A 12806-nucleotide genomic window follows, 5' to 3' on the forward strand; every position below is an offset into this window, starting at 1 on the left:
ATATAAGCAGTGAATCAGAAGGGGCTGCAGGGCATGGCAGTAGCAGTCCTTGGGCGTCACTGAGAGCTATGAAGGTAGTAAAGGAATCCAAGTAATTAGAATACCTGGAAGAGAAGGAGAACAAGCCATAGAAAAAATAGCCAGGTGCACTACCTGTCTCGGAAAAGGAATTTAAAATAAAAATAGGAAGAATTTTGGAGCAGCACATCAATAGTGATTAACCATTAATGGGCCCGGACAGGGGAGCCCGAAGGGTTGGAGACAAAAACGATGGGTGGACCAGACAGCTGCAAATACGGCCCTGGCAGAGTGGTCTGGACATAGGAGCTGGCCGAGGCTCCCCAGGGTGGCAGCAATTCACATTCTTATTTACAATGAGACTCTTAAATAATACCAAGAACAGGAGGAAGTAGACCTGGGCTTGCTGAGTATACAGGCATTAGTCCTCAAGATGCCTAGGGACTCAGAGCTACCCCTTTCTGCAAAACCAGTCTAAGAAAAAAATACATGAAATGAAACAAAACAAAATAAAAATAAAACCTCTTTAACAAAATAAAACAGAAATAAAGCTTCTTTTTCTTTTTTTAAGCAGGAAAGGTAATGCCTAAGAAGCTGACGTGAACAAAAGTTATATGCTTAAATACAAGATCTGACTACTTAAATTCATTATGTTATAAGCAAACATATCTTAAAGATAAAATAATCAAAATATTTCCATCTAAAAAAAGCAAACACAATTTTTAGTCATATGATATGAAAATGTTCCATTCTGTGTAACTCCTACTGCCTGTCTTCAAAAAATTCCCTTGTTCTGAAGTCAGTTCAGTGGCTATTAGGCCTAGTCACTGGTGTAAATTCCATCTTGTTTATGAAAATATTTAGAACAAGGCATTGATTGTCCAGGGTTTAAGAAAAAAAGTTAAAACCTATAAAATGTCGGCATCACTACTATTTGGAGCATGAGGATGACATGCATATAAATCATAGTTTATTGGCACGGTCTTTCATATACAGAATGAAAGCTTTGCTGAAAATGGAATAAAGCAATGTACTCTGATTTCCCCTTTTTTATGTATTTGTTTTTAATGTCACCTGAATTGGAAAAGAATCAGAATCAAATCTTAGGCTTATTTTACACTGGGATTTAGAGGCACAACAAGTCCTTTTTACTTATTTTAACTAATGCAGACAGGAGAATTACTAACAAAATTGGCATATTTTGGGCAGAAATTAGGCTGCTTGCAAAGGCTGTCAGTGCAAAGCTTGGGAGAAGATGTGATTTGTGCAACAAGTCCATCCATCCATCTCAGTCCATGCCATCTCAGTCATCTCTGAGTCATCTCAGATACTAACTCTAGTTAGTATCTGAGATAGGAATCTGTTAGTAACAGATAGGAATCTGTTGCTCCATTTTGTAGGAAAAATCCTACATTACCATTTAGGAGAGGTAGCAGTTGGCCAAGAGGTTTCACAGAAGGATTCCTTCCCTTCCTACACACCATGAGCTGGGGGATTTGCCACTGACAGATTTGCCTTTTGAAAAAAAGGACACTTCTGACAACATCTTAGCAAACCTTGACTCCCAGGACCTCTAACAAGAACATGGAGAACAACTGCCTGCTAGGACTTGGTCAAGCATGGGAAGCCACCCTTGTGGCACATACACCGCTTTGCTTCATGAGCGACTGGCGAAAAGCAAGAAACTTCTCTGCTGTTTCAGCCCAGATGAGATATCATCTGCCCCAGGTCTGCCTTTCTAACTGGACTCGGCAATGTTTTTTGCCATTTCCAAAAGAGCAGCCCTATGGGAAATAAGTGTTTGGGTCTTACTGTGGCAAGTGGTGGAGTGCCAAATTCTCTTGGGTTTTATAAGTAGTTCAGTTGCAGCAGCAGGAAAATTTCGAAGGTGTTGGTCAGATTCTTATTCCAAGTACATTTGTATTTCGTTTAAAATGTTTTACTTCTGTTAGGACATGTAGGAAAGTTGCAGTGTACCACTCACAGGATATCCCTACTCTACAGTGAAATAAATCAACTGCATAAACCATATAGGACCATTCCAGTTTTGAAAGTGGACCACTCCAAACTTGCGTTGCTCCAATTTTAGCTAAGTTGCACCAGAGTAAAACAAGAAAAACAGTAGTGAATCTACCCAAGAATCCTCCTGGATAATTCTTTTCTTTTTCTTTTCCAGTAGCAAAGTTATTGGCAGCCATTGAGGCTCAATGTTGTGATTTTCCTCCAAGTGCTGCACTGAAGATCAAATGCTATAGCAATCCAAGCATATTCTGTTAAGTCATTCTGCTGGACTGCAGAGCCTGTGGGTGGAATTTTCCCAAGGGCAAAATACAACAATGTCACAAGTCCAACTTCTACTACTTAGAATTTTAGTAACAGCCATAAATTCGAGGTTGGCACCTGATTCTTTAGAAACACTAAGCATTTTAAGTAATCAGCCCTTAGGTCACCATCCCTTCTATGCATACATTGTGTAGACTATGTGTAGTGAAGTGCTTTGTAAATGGACCTGACAATTTTCAAAAAAAGATGCCTAAAATCAGATTTGTAAATTCACATTTAAAATTTTATGATTATTTTTTCAATGTTTTTAAACTTCTGAAAATTGCAGCTGCTAGGCCTTTGAAAATATCAAAGCAATTTATGAAGATCTTTAATCTGGATTAGGGGCTGCCCTAAAACCATTTTCTAGAGGTGCTCATTATAGATGTTATGACTAATCTTGTGAAGGCTGGAGCAGACAACATCTGGTAGCCCAGATATTTCTTATTAGATCCTAGTTCTCTGGAGCTAATAGGGGAGATGATTAAGATAATATAAACATGGCTAACCTGCTCTCTAGTTAGTCAGTTTTAGAAACTTTACCCATAGATTAATATAGGACATTCTCACCTAAAACACACTGTATGCGTTCATTTTATGAAGTAGTCTGTCACTGATCGGATATAATAGTTTTTTTTGTGATCCTGACTGTACTAAATTACTTCATATTCTAAAAAAAAAAAAAGTAGAAGTTCATAAAAATATGAAGAAAAGCTGTCAAAATCATAGCCATTTTAGACAGCTTGCCAACCTATGTAAGTTAAAGCAATGTATACAATGTAGGGCCACTTTTTCTACACACGTAGCATGTAAGATTCATGTTCAGTCATGTCCTAGCCCGAGGACTCTTCATTTAAATTAGATAATGAATTAGTTGCACAATTCTGCTTGTGGTTCTCTTTTCTAGTGTTCGAGAATATTTTTGAGCTAGAAAAATCTGTTTATAAGAAGGAAAATCTGCATGCTAATGACCGTTGCAGGACTGGGTCTCAGAAAGACGGACAACCCCATGATTTAAAAAAAAAATGCAGCAGAAATGGGATGAGAAGGAAGGCAAAGTTATCAGGGCAAGGAATAGTGTATGTAGAGTACATTGTGCAACAGAAAATGTGTAATTCACTCAAATTGTCATCTGTTGGCAACTGGATCTCTAAAAATGATAGTGTGTTAGTATTGGTTTTGTTTTTTGGTGCCCAATTTAACCCATTTCAAAAGATTTTTTTTTCAAATAGCCTGTTTGCTTTACCTGATCTATCTCTGTCCTGAATACTTCTAAAAAGGGAAACAAGTGAATCTTTATCAAAGCTTCATTAAGCTTTCACCCCGACTCCTTTCTTAAAGACTGCAAGCTTGGTGATTAAAAAAAAAAGTGCCAACTTCTATTTTTTTTTTTTTTTCCATGCTGGGGACTATTTTCTTCATCTTACTTCACAAAAGACTCTGTACTCTGGCTTTGAATATTTCTGCTGTCTTCGGAAAGATCAGTCTGATGAAATCTGAGATAAAGAATTTGAATGAAAGCAGGCTTTTCTACAGCTGGCATAACGATCTGGAGGATTTCAGCTCCAAAGATCATTGCTCTGTGCTTTGTATTGGCATACGGACATTAACAACTTCTATATTGTTTTCAGGTTCTGGACGACAGCTGAGACCAGCAGAGCCTTCTGGAGATGCTGATGCTGATGCAGAAGATGATGATTCTGTAAGTTTGAGGGTTTTTTGTTTCTTTGTTTTTTGGTTTGGAGTTTTTTTGGGGGAGGGGGTATAATAACCTTGTAAAAGTTTGACCTCTAGTATTTTATTTATATTGGGTTTTGCTGGTGATTTCTTTTCATCAAAAGTGTAGCTGTTAGTATTTCTGTGTGAGAATATTCCTGCCAAAACAATGCTGGTCTTTATGATAACTTTCCAACAGAAGTTCTATACCAAGACCTAGTAACCTCTTTCTTACACAGCTGTAAACTAAAACAGCGTTCTTTTAAATGTTTAACTGCTTTACCTTGCCCATGGTCTGACTCCAGAAGGAAGGATGCTGAATTTTTATCAGCAGAAAATCCTCTGGGACTCTTCACTCTTCCATGGTTTGCCTGATTAGAGAGGACAGTACAGTGTAAAGCTCCAGGATGCAGGGTTTAGCAGCATTAAAGTTATAAGTTATTCTGCCTCAACTATTAATAATGAAAGATTTGTATACAGAATGAGAAAGTAAGTAGAAAAAAAATCTCCTAAAAACTGGGTCACTTTTTAATGGTAACTCTTCCTTTCCTACCACTCATTTCTTTCCTGTAGGTTAATGAAGTGGCAGTAGAAGATATCCGGCCAAGACCACAAGGTTCCTCTCCAGTTTATGAATATCTTGTAGAAGAAGACTATTTAAAGGCAAGACACTGAGGTTCTATGAATGGATGGGTTTACTGAGTTGATTTAAGAGGTTTTAGCTCCTATAAGTAGCAATAAGTGGTATAAGTTGGAAAGGTGATGGAGCAGCTCATCCTAGAGACCGTATCTAGGTCGATAAAGAAAAAGAAGGTGATCAGGAGTAGTAGGACGAGAATTTGACCAACCTGATATTCTACCATGGGATGACTGGATGAGGGGGAGCCGTGGGTGTGTTCTACCTTGACTTCAGAAAGGCTTTTGACGCTGCCTCCCATAACATTCTCATAGGGAAGCTCAGGAAGTGTGAGTTAGATGAATAGACAGTGAGGTGGATTGAGAACTGGCTGGATGGCATTGCCATGTCTACTTGGGGGCCAATGGCCAGTGGTGTCTTACAGGGGTCAGTATTGGGCCCAGTGCTCTTCAACTTAACCATCAATGACTTGGATGAAGGGAGTGCACTTTGAGCAAGATTGCAGATGATGGCAAACTGGGTGGAGTGGGCAACACCCCAGAGGGCTATGCTGCCATTCAGAGGGACCTAGACAGGTGGAGAGTTGGACAGAGAGGAACCTCATGAAGTTCAACAAAGACAAGTGCAGGGTCCTGCCCCTGGGGAGGAATAACCCCAGACACCAGTAAAGATTAGGGAAACCAGCTCCGTCCAGAGGGATTTGGGAGTTCTGGTTGACAAGTTAACCATGAGGTAGCAATGCGCTCTTGTGGCTAACCAGTAAAGATTAGGGAAACCAGCTCCGTCCAGAGGGATTTGGGAGTTCTGGTTGACAAGTTAACCATGAGGTAGCAATGCGCTCTTGTGGCTAAGGCCAATGGGATCCTGGCCTGCATTAGGACGAGTGTTGCCAGCAGGTCGAGGGAGGTGATCCTGCTGCTCTGGAGTATTGGGTGCAGTTCTGGGCTCCTCAGTACAAGAGGGGCATGGAACTTCTAGAGAGGATCCAGTGCAGAGTAATGAAGATGATTAAGGGACTCAAATATCTATCTTACGAGGAAAAACTAAGTGAGCTAGGCCTGTTTAGCCTAGAGAAAAGAAGACTGAGAGGAGATCTTATCAATATCTATAAATATCTCAGAGGAGAATGTAAAGAGGATGGTGCCAAACTCTTCTCAGTGGTGGCCAATGATAGAACAAGAGGTAATGGGTACAAATTGAAACGCAGGAATGTTGGAATTACCTATATCTCTTTGTTACTCAAAGGTAAAAACTTAATTAGTACAGTTATATTAAGAAAGATAAGTAGTTGTTTGAAATGCATGCTTAAGTCTGATAAAAGAAGGCTGAGAGCAGATTTGATTAACATGTTCAAGTACCTGAGGGGTGATTGCAGGGAGGATGGGGCCAGCCTCTTCTCCATGTGTTCTGGATGGGCTCAGGATTCGGCAATAATCACGCCAGAAGGAGGTGACTACATCAAGCATTTATTCAGTTGAAAGCACATAAAGTAAGCCAAGTATGGATAACTACTCACGAGGTGATACCTGCCGATCTGGGCCCGAACATCCTCTCAAGCTGGCAGATCAGAGAGAGAGAGAGTTGCTGACCAGCTCTCGCAGAGACAGCGTAGGCCTCAGAGTTAGGAGTTTCTTTTTTCTCCTGCTCTCTCCACACTTTATGCCCGGTGCATCCTGGCATGTAGGGTCAGTCTGACCCGGAAGGCAGGCCAGCGAACGGACAAACTTCGCCTCTAGTTGCGCAACTCTCCCGCCTTGGGTGCGCAGGCGCGCATACCAGTCGGGGGTCCCAGCCCTCAATTCGGGGGTCCTGCCTTCCTCCTCTTCTTCCTCATCTCCAGATGTTTGGCTTCCAAAGCTAGTTTGGGGGATGTCTGCGGTTAAGTTGGCTACAAGCCCAGCCAAGTGGCTGGCTTCAACAGGTTTCCGGTGGGGGGCTTTCTGTGAACCAGGCTGAGCAGCTGCATCTGTGCTCCTTATCGCTCAGGCTAGGCAGGCAAACATCTTTTTCCTCAGGGTTTGGCTTCTGCTTCCATTAGGAGACTGATTCTACAGATCACAGAAATTTTCATCTCCAATACACCATGGTGGCGGTGACAGGACGAGGGGTAACAGGTGTAAGTTGAAACACAGGCAGTTCCACCTCCATATGAGGAAGAACTTCTTTCCTGTGAGGGTGACAGAGGCCTGGAACAGGCTGCCCGGAGAGGCTGTGGAGGCTCGTCCTCTGGAGATCTTCCAGCCCTGCCTGGATGCCACCCTGTGCCACCTACACCTATGTAGGTGTCCCTGCTGGAGCAGGGGGGTTGGGGGATCTCTAGAGGCTCCTTCCAACCTTAAGCATTCTGTGTGGATAAATAAATAAATAAATGTATAACACATGTTATTCACAAAGATGAAAGCATGAGAAATGTCCATAGAATCACAGAATGCTTAAGGTTGGAAGGGACCTCTAGAGGTCATCTAGTCCAACCCCGCTGCACACGCAGGGTCACCTAGAGCATGTGGCACAGGACTGCATCCAAGTGGGTTTTGAAGATCTCCGGAGAAGGAGACTCCACAACCTCTCTTGGCAGTCTGTTCCAGCACTCTGTCACCCTCACTGTTAAGAAATTTTTCCTTAAGTTCCTGTGGAACTTTTGATGCTTCAGTTTCTGGCCATTACCTCTAGCTCTGTTGGTGGCCACCAGTGAAGAGAGACCAGCACGATCCTCCTCACTGCCTCCCTTGAGGTACTTATAGACACTGATTAGATCCCCTCTCAGCCTTCTCTTCTCCAGACTGAACAGGCCCAGCTCCCTCAGCCTCTCCTCATAGGGCCCCTGATCATCCTCGTGGCCCTGCACTGGACTCTCCCCAGCAGCTCCACATCCCTCTTGTAACTGTGGAGCCCAGAACTGGACACAGTACTCTAGATGCGACCTCACCAGGGCTGAGTAGAGGGGCAGGATCACCTCCCTCGACCTGCTGGAGACGCTCTTCTTAACGTCCTCCAGGATCCCATTGGCCTTCTTGGCCACGAGGGCAGACTGCTGCCTCATGGTCAACTTGTCATCCACCATGACACCCAGGTCCCTCTCCACAGAGCTGCTCTCCAGAAGGTCAGTCCCCAGCCTGTCCTGGTGTCTGGGGTTATTCCTCTCCACGTGCAGAACCTTTCACTTGGCCCTGTTGAATTTCATGAGGTTTTTCACCGCCCTGTTGTCCAGTCTGTCCAGGTCCCTCTGGATGGCAGCACAGCCCTCAGGGGTATCAGCTACTCCTCCCAGTTTGGTATCATCAGCAAACTTGCTGAGGGAGCACTCTGTGCCTTCATCCAGGTCATCGATGAATACATTGAACAGGACTGGACCAAGGACTGACCCCTGGCGGACACTGCTAGTTACAGGCCTCCACCTAGACCCTGCAGCACTGGTCACCACCCTCTGAGCTCTGCCATCCAGCCGGTTCCTAATCTACCTCACTGTGCACTCATCTATCCCACACTTCTGGAGCTTGCCCAGGAGGATGTTGTGAGGGACGGTGTCAAAAGCCTTGGTGAAGTCGAAATAGACGACATCCACCGCTCTCCCCACATCTATCCAGCCGGTCATTCCATCATATAAGGCTATCAGATTAGTCAAGCAAGATTTCCCCTTGGTGAATCCATGCTGACTACTCTTGAGCACCTTCTTGTCCTCCATGTGCCCAGAGACAACAGCCAGTATGAGCCGTTCCATCACTTTTCCGGGGACGGAGGTGTGGCTGACTGGCCTGTAGTTGCCTGGGTCCTCCTTCTTGCCTTTTTTGAAGACTGGCGTGACATTGGCCTTCTTCCAGTCCTCCGGCACCTCCCCCGTTCTCCAGGATCTTTCAAAGATGATGGAGAGCGGCTTAGCTATGACATCTGCCAGCTCCTGCAGCACGAGGTCATGGTCACTGTAGCTGAGGCTCCCCCCCACCTTCACATCTCCTACAAGTCCCTCTCTATTTGTTAGCATGAGGTCCAGTAGCCCACCTCCTCGTTGGCTCCTCCACAACCTGTGTCAAAAAGTTATCATCAATGTACTGCAGGAACCTCCAGGACTGTTTGTGCCTGGCTGTGTTGTCCTTCCAGTTGATGTCAGGGTAGTTGAAGTCCCCCATGAGAACCAAGGCCTGTGACTGTGAGGCAACATCCAACATGCATTCCACACAGAGGAGCTCCCAGCTTCTTCATACAATAAGTCTTTGGTGACTATTTCGTGCAAATTTTCTGTGCAGTACAGGAATGCTCTGTTACCTAATTTACTACCGGCAATAATATAGTAAAATCATGCACTGAAAATTAGCTTTGTAAGTCCTAACTTTGTTCTGTTGTCATTTAAGTCAGCTTCAGTTCTCAGTCTAAACCAGGGATTTTAGCTCATGTATGACTTTTGTTATGCTTTACAACTGCACCAATTCTGAATACTAAATAATTACAATTATTTTTCAGCTTCAAGAAGAAAACAAATCAAAACAGAGCTGTCTACAGGTTAGTCTAAAAGCAAACAATTGTTTTTAGCTTTGTGGCTTGCCATCAGTAAACTCCATTATGACATGCAGACATGGATGGAGTGGACAGATGTATGGAGAAATGAGAAAAGAACAACTCCAGATTTACTTTGGCTAGGAATTTTATAAATTGCTCAACTATAATGCAGGCATGAACATTCTATTGCCCTATTAGGGGTCATTCTGTAATTCTTTCCAGCACTTTTTGGTCTTCTCTTGTTTGAATCCAGTACAGTACTAACTGTTACTCTGATCTTTCTGGCCCATTAACTTTAAATCAGCAACATTACGTCTTCACAGAAAATGGAATCTTTTGGTCGAGAAAGATTCCATGTGTTTCACATTTTGACTTCATGATCTAAGTTCTACAGTCCTTATGACCCCAGTGCTGCATGGCCCTCACATATGTGTTTAATTCTAATTTGCAACTAAGTTGAACCCACACTGAACAAGTATATTCCCCATTTTTAGGTAATGTTTCTTGAAAATATAACCGAAGGGACTGAAATTTCTACTGTAGTTTTTGATATAGATGAATAAAATTATAACCTCATACTTTTCTCTACATTTAGGACACAATGGAAGTGACTCTGAAAACAGAAGTGGAAGCTGGTGCTAGTGGTTTTAGTGTGACTGGTGGAGGAAATGAAGGAATATTTATTAAAAAAGTACTTAAGGAATCTCCTGCTTCAAAAATATTTAGTATGAAAGAAGGTACAATCTGATATTCTGATATCTTTTTCACCTTAAAATAATTAGGAATATAACTCGCTATGCATATACGTATACAACTGAACTGCAGGTCTTTAAATAACAGAAAGAGTAGATCCCAAACCAACTAATATTATATATGAGTTTAACAATTCTATATGAATAAAATCCAAGATCGGTTTCTTAAATAATAATGAAATATAATTTTTGTATACCTTAAATAATCTATTTTTCACTGAAATGGTGAAAAAGATACATAGAAAGCATATATACATGGTTAGAATGCAAAGAACAAATAACTCATTATTGCAATCATGAATACCTTGCCTCTAACTCATTTTTTAGAAAATATTATGCCACAAAACTACATTAAATAAGGATTTAAACTGGAACACTCCAAAGTCTAAATACTGAAAAAAGAACAGAAGAAGAAAATGTATTACTGTAAAGTTGGTTTAATGCTGGAGGTGGTTGTCCAGAGAGGTTATGGAGATTCTCAAAATCCAACTGGACACAGTTCTGAGCTACCTGCTCTAGATCACTCTGCTTTGGCAGGGGGTTTGGGACTACTAGATCCACAGAGATCTCTGTCGACTTCCATCATTCTGTGATTCTATTCTGTGAACATCATTTTGTATTTTACATGAATAGTATGTATTCATAATTTTTATGTGTGCATGAACATTAAGTACAATAGAATTTGAAAAATCACGAGAAAGCAAAAAAATAATTAAAATAAAATGTCTGCTTCTGGTTGCAGGTGATCAGCTTCTAAGTGCTACAATATTTTTTGATAATATCAAGTATGAAGATGCCCTCAAGATTCTTCAATATTCAGAGCCATACAGAGTTCAGTTCAGCCTCAAAAGGAAAGTTGTTGGGAAGGAGCTAGAACACATTCACTCTGCAGCACAGTACAAAAAGGAAAGATTAAGTCAGGTTAGTTATTTGATTAGATTATATAGCTTGGATAACACTTTAACATAGTGCTCTGTGAAAATACAGATCAGAAGACACACACATGTTCTCTTAAGACTTAGTCAAGTGCTTAAATATACTGTCATGACTATTCGTGAGAAGAGTAAACTTCACACATAATATTTGCCACCATTATGAATGCTACAGATTTTGGATAAAGCCACAGTCTTTATTTAGGGCAGAAAAACATTCTTGTCTAGTGAGACATCACTCTTTTATTGTTAAATATCCATTGACACAACTAGCACAGGTAAACTCAGTAATATTTATGTTCCATAGTTTTCAAGATGAAAAATTTAAGAAAATATTTTCCTCAAGAGATCAGTAATAAGATTTTCTCTTAAAAATGTGTTTAATCACTGACATCTCTAGAGACAAGCTCATAAGTCTTTATCACATTATGAATTATTTTTCTATATTTTGCATATATATATATATATAAGGTTGTTTTATGTAAAACAGTTTGGATTAAAAAAAATCAGCTGTGTATTGTATGTTATATATTTTAATTTGTGTTATATTTACTATGATTTTAACCTACTTCTTACTTAATTTCTTCTTTCAGGAAAAAGAACTCAGTGAAAGCATTCCTGAAGAAACACTGCACATTTCAGGAAAAGCTATTGCAGAAGAAGACAAGGAAACATTAATTGTAAACCAAAGGGTGGGAAGAAGCAAGCGACCTAAAAAAGACAGATTATCCTGGCCAAAATTCCAGTCAATTAAAACTAAAAAGATACTGGGGCATAGAAGATCTCACAGTACATCAGATGCATATGAGTCTGCTATACAAGATATTTCCCCAACAAGCACAGACACGGAGTCTCAATTTCAACAAGAAGTCAATACCAAAGAAAAAAAAGGAAGCCAAAAAAACCTGAAGTTCCCTAACATTGGATTCAAAATGCATAGATCAAAACCAGAACCGAAAGAGAAGCAAAAAACAGAACTAAAAACAAAATTGTTAACTGAAATAGATAAAATACATAAAGACGATATCAGCATGGAAAGTCCTGAAATCCTAACTGTTGAATATACCACATCTTCTGTATATGAGACAAAAACAGGGGAGGTACATGAAACTTTAACAAAAGACTTGAAAGAAATGAAGAATGGCATTCCAGCCCAAACAAAAAAGCACCCTGAAGTTGAAATAAGCCTTAAAAAACAAAAAGACCAGGAATCAATCTTGAACTCTACTATACAAGAAGTACCAGCTGTATCAACACAGATATCAACCCCCAGCTTAGAAACACCAGATCTGAAAGAAAGCCACACTAAACAAAAAACACAGGCCGCATCAAAAGCCCCAAAAAAGAAACAAAAAGGAACAACACACAAAATGGAAGGAGAAAGTGTAATTAACATAGAAATAACAACTCACATGGACGAAGAATCCATACATGTAAAAGGTGTAGAAAAAGGCATGGCTAAAGCAGAAATACACAAAACAACTAGCACAGTGGCAACAAAAGAAAACCAAGAAGAAGATAAAACAAAAAAGTTAACAACTGAGAAAACTAAAAGTGGCATTACAATGCCTGACATAGAAGAAACAGAAATAGAAAGCATTTTAACGAAATACGTAGGAGATGTTCCACTTCCTGTAAAAGAAAAAAAAGAGGAAAGAAGTGAGGAAAAGGATGATAAAATATCGATACAATCAAAGGAAAATGAAGATAACATTGAAACCATACCAGAAAAAGAAATAGAGACAGGAAAAAAATTTCAAAAGAAAAAGATGAAAATGCCAAAAATGGGTTTTTTTAAACATGATATAAAGGTAGAAAAAGAAGATCAAGATATTAAAAAACACAAAATAGATATAAAAATGCCAGGTAGAGATATGAAACAAAAAGAGGCAGAGCTCAAGGCCGGTGCGGGCGACGTCCGCCTCTCGGCTCCCGACG

The 12806-nt window shown here is 40.7% G+C and overlaps 1 protein-coding gene across 1 annotated transcript in view; it reads left to right on the top strand.

The window, feature by feature from the left end:
* Positions 1-12806, top strand: part of AHNAK2 (AHNAK nucleoprotein 2) — a 55436-nt gene that overhangs the window by 17717 nt on the left and 24913 nt on the right. The window contains 5 exon segments of the mRNA XM_088539435.1: positions 3972-4042; positions 4630-4719; positions 9780-9921; positions 10679-10857; positions 11462-12560. Of these exon segments, the coding sequence (XP_088395561.1) occupies positions 9786-9921; positions 10679-10857; positions 11462-12560 (1414 nt within the window). The 5' untranslated portion in view covers positions 3972-4042; positions 4630-4719; positions 9780-9785.

The sequence above is a fragment of the Tinamus guttatus genome, unplaced genomic scaffold (assembly GCF_059628265.1).
Source record: "Tinamus guttatus ecotype Peru unplaced genomic scaffold, ASM5962826v1 Tinamus_guttatus_pri_ptg000048l, whole genome shotgun sequence".
NCBI lineage: Eukaryota > Metazoa > Chordata > Aves > Tinamiformes > Tinamidae > Tinamus > Tinamus guttatus.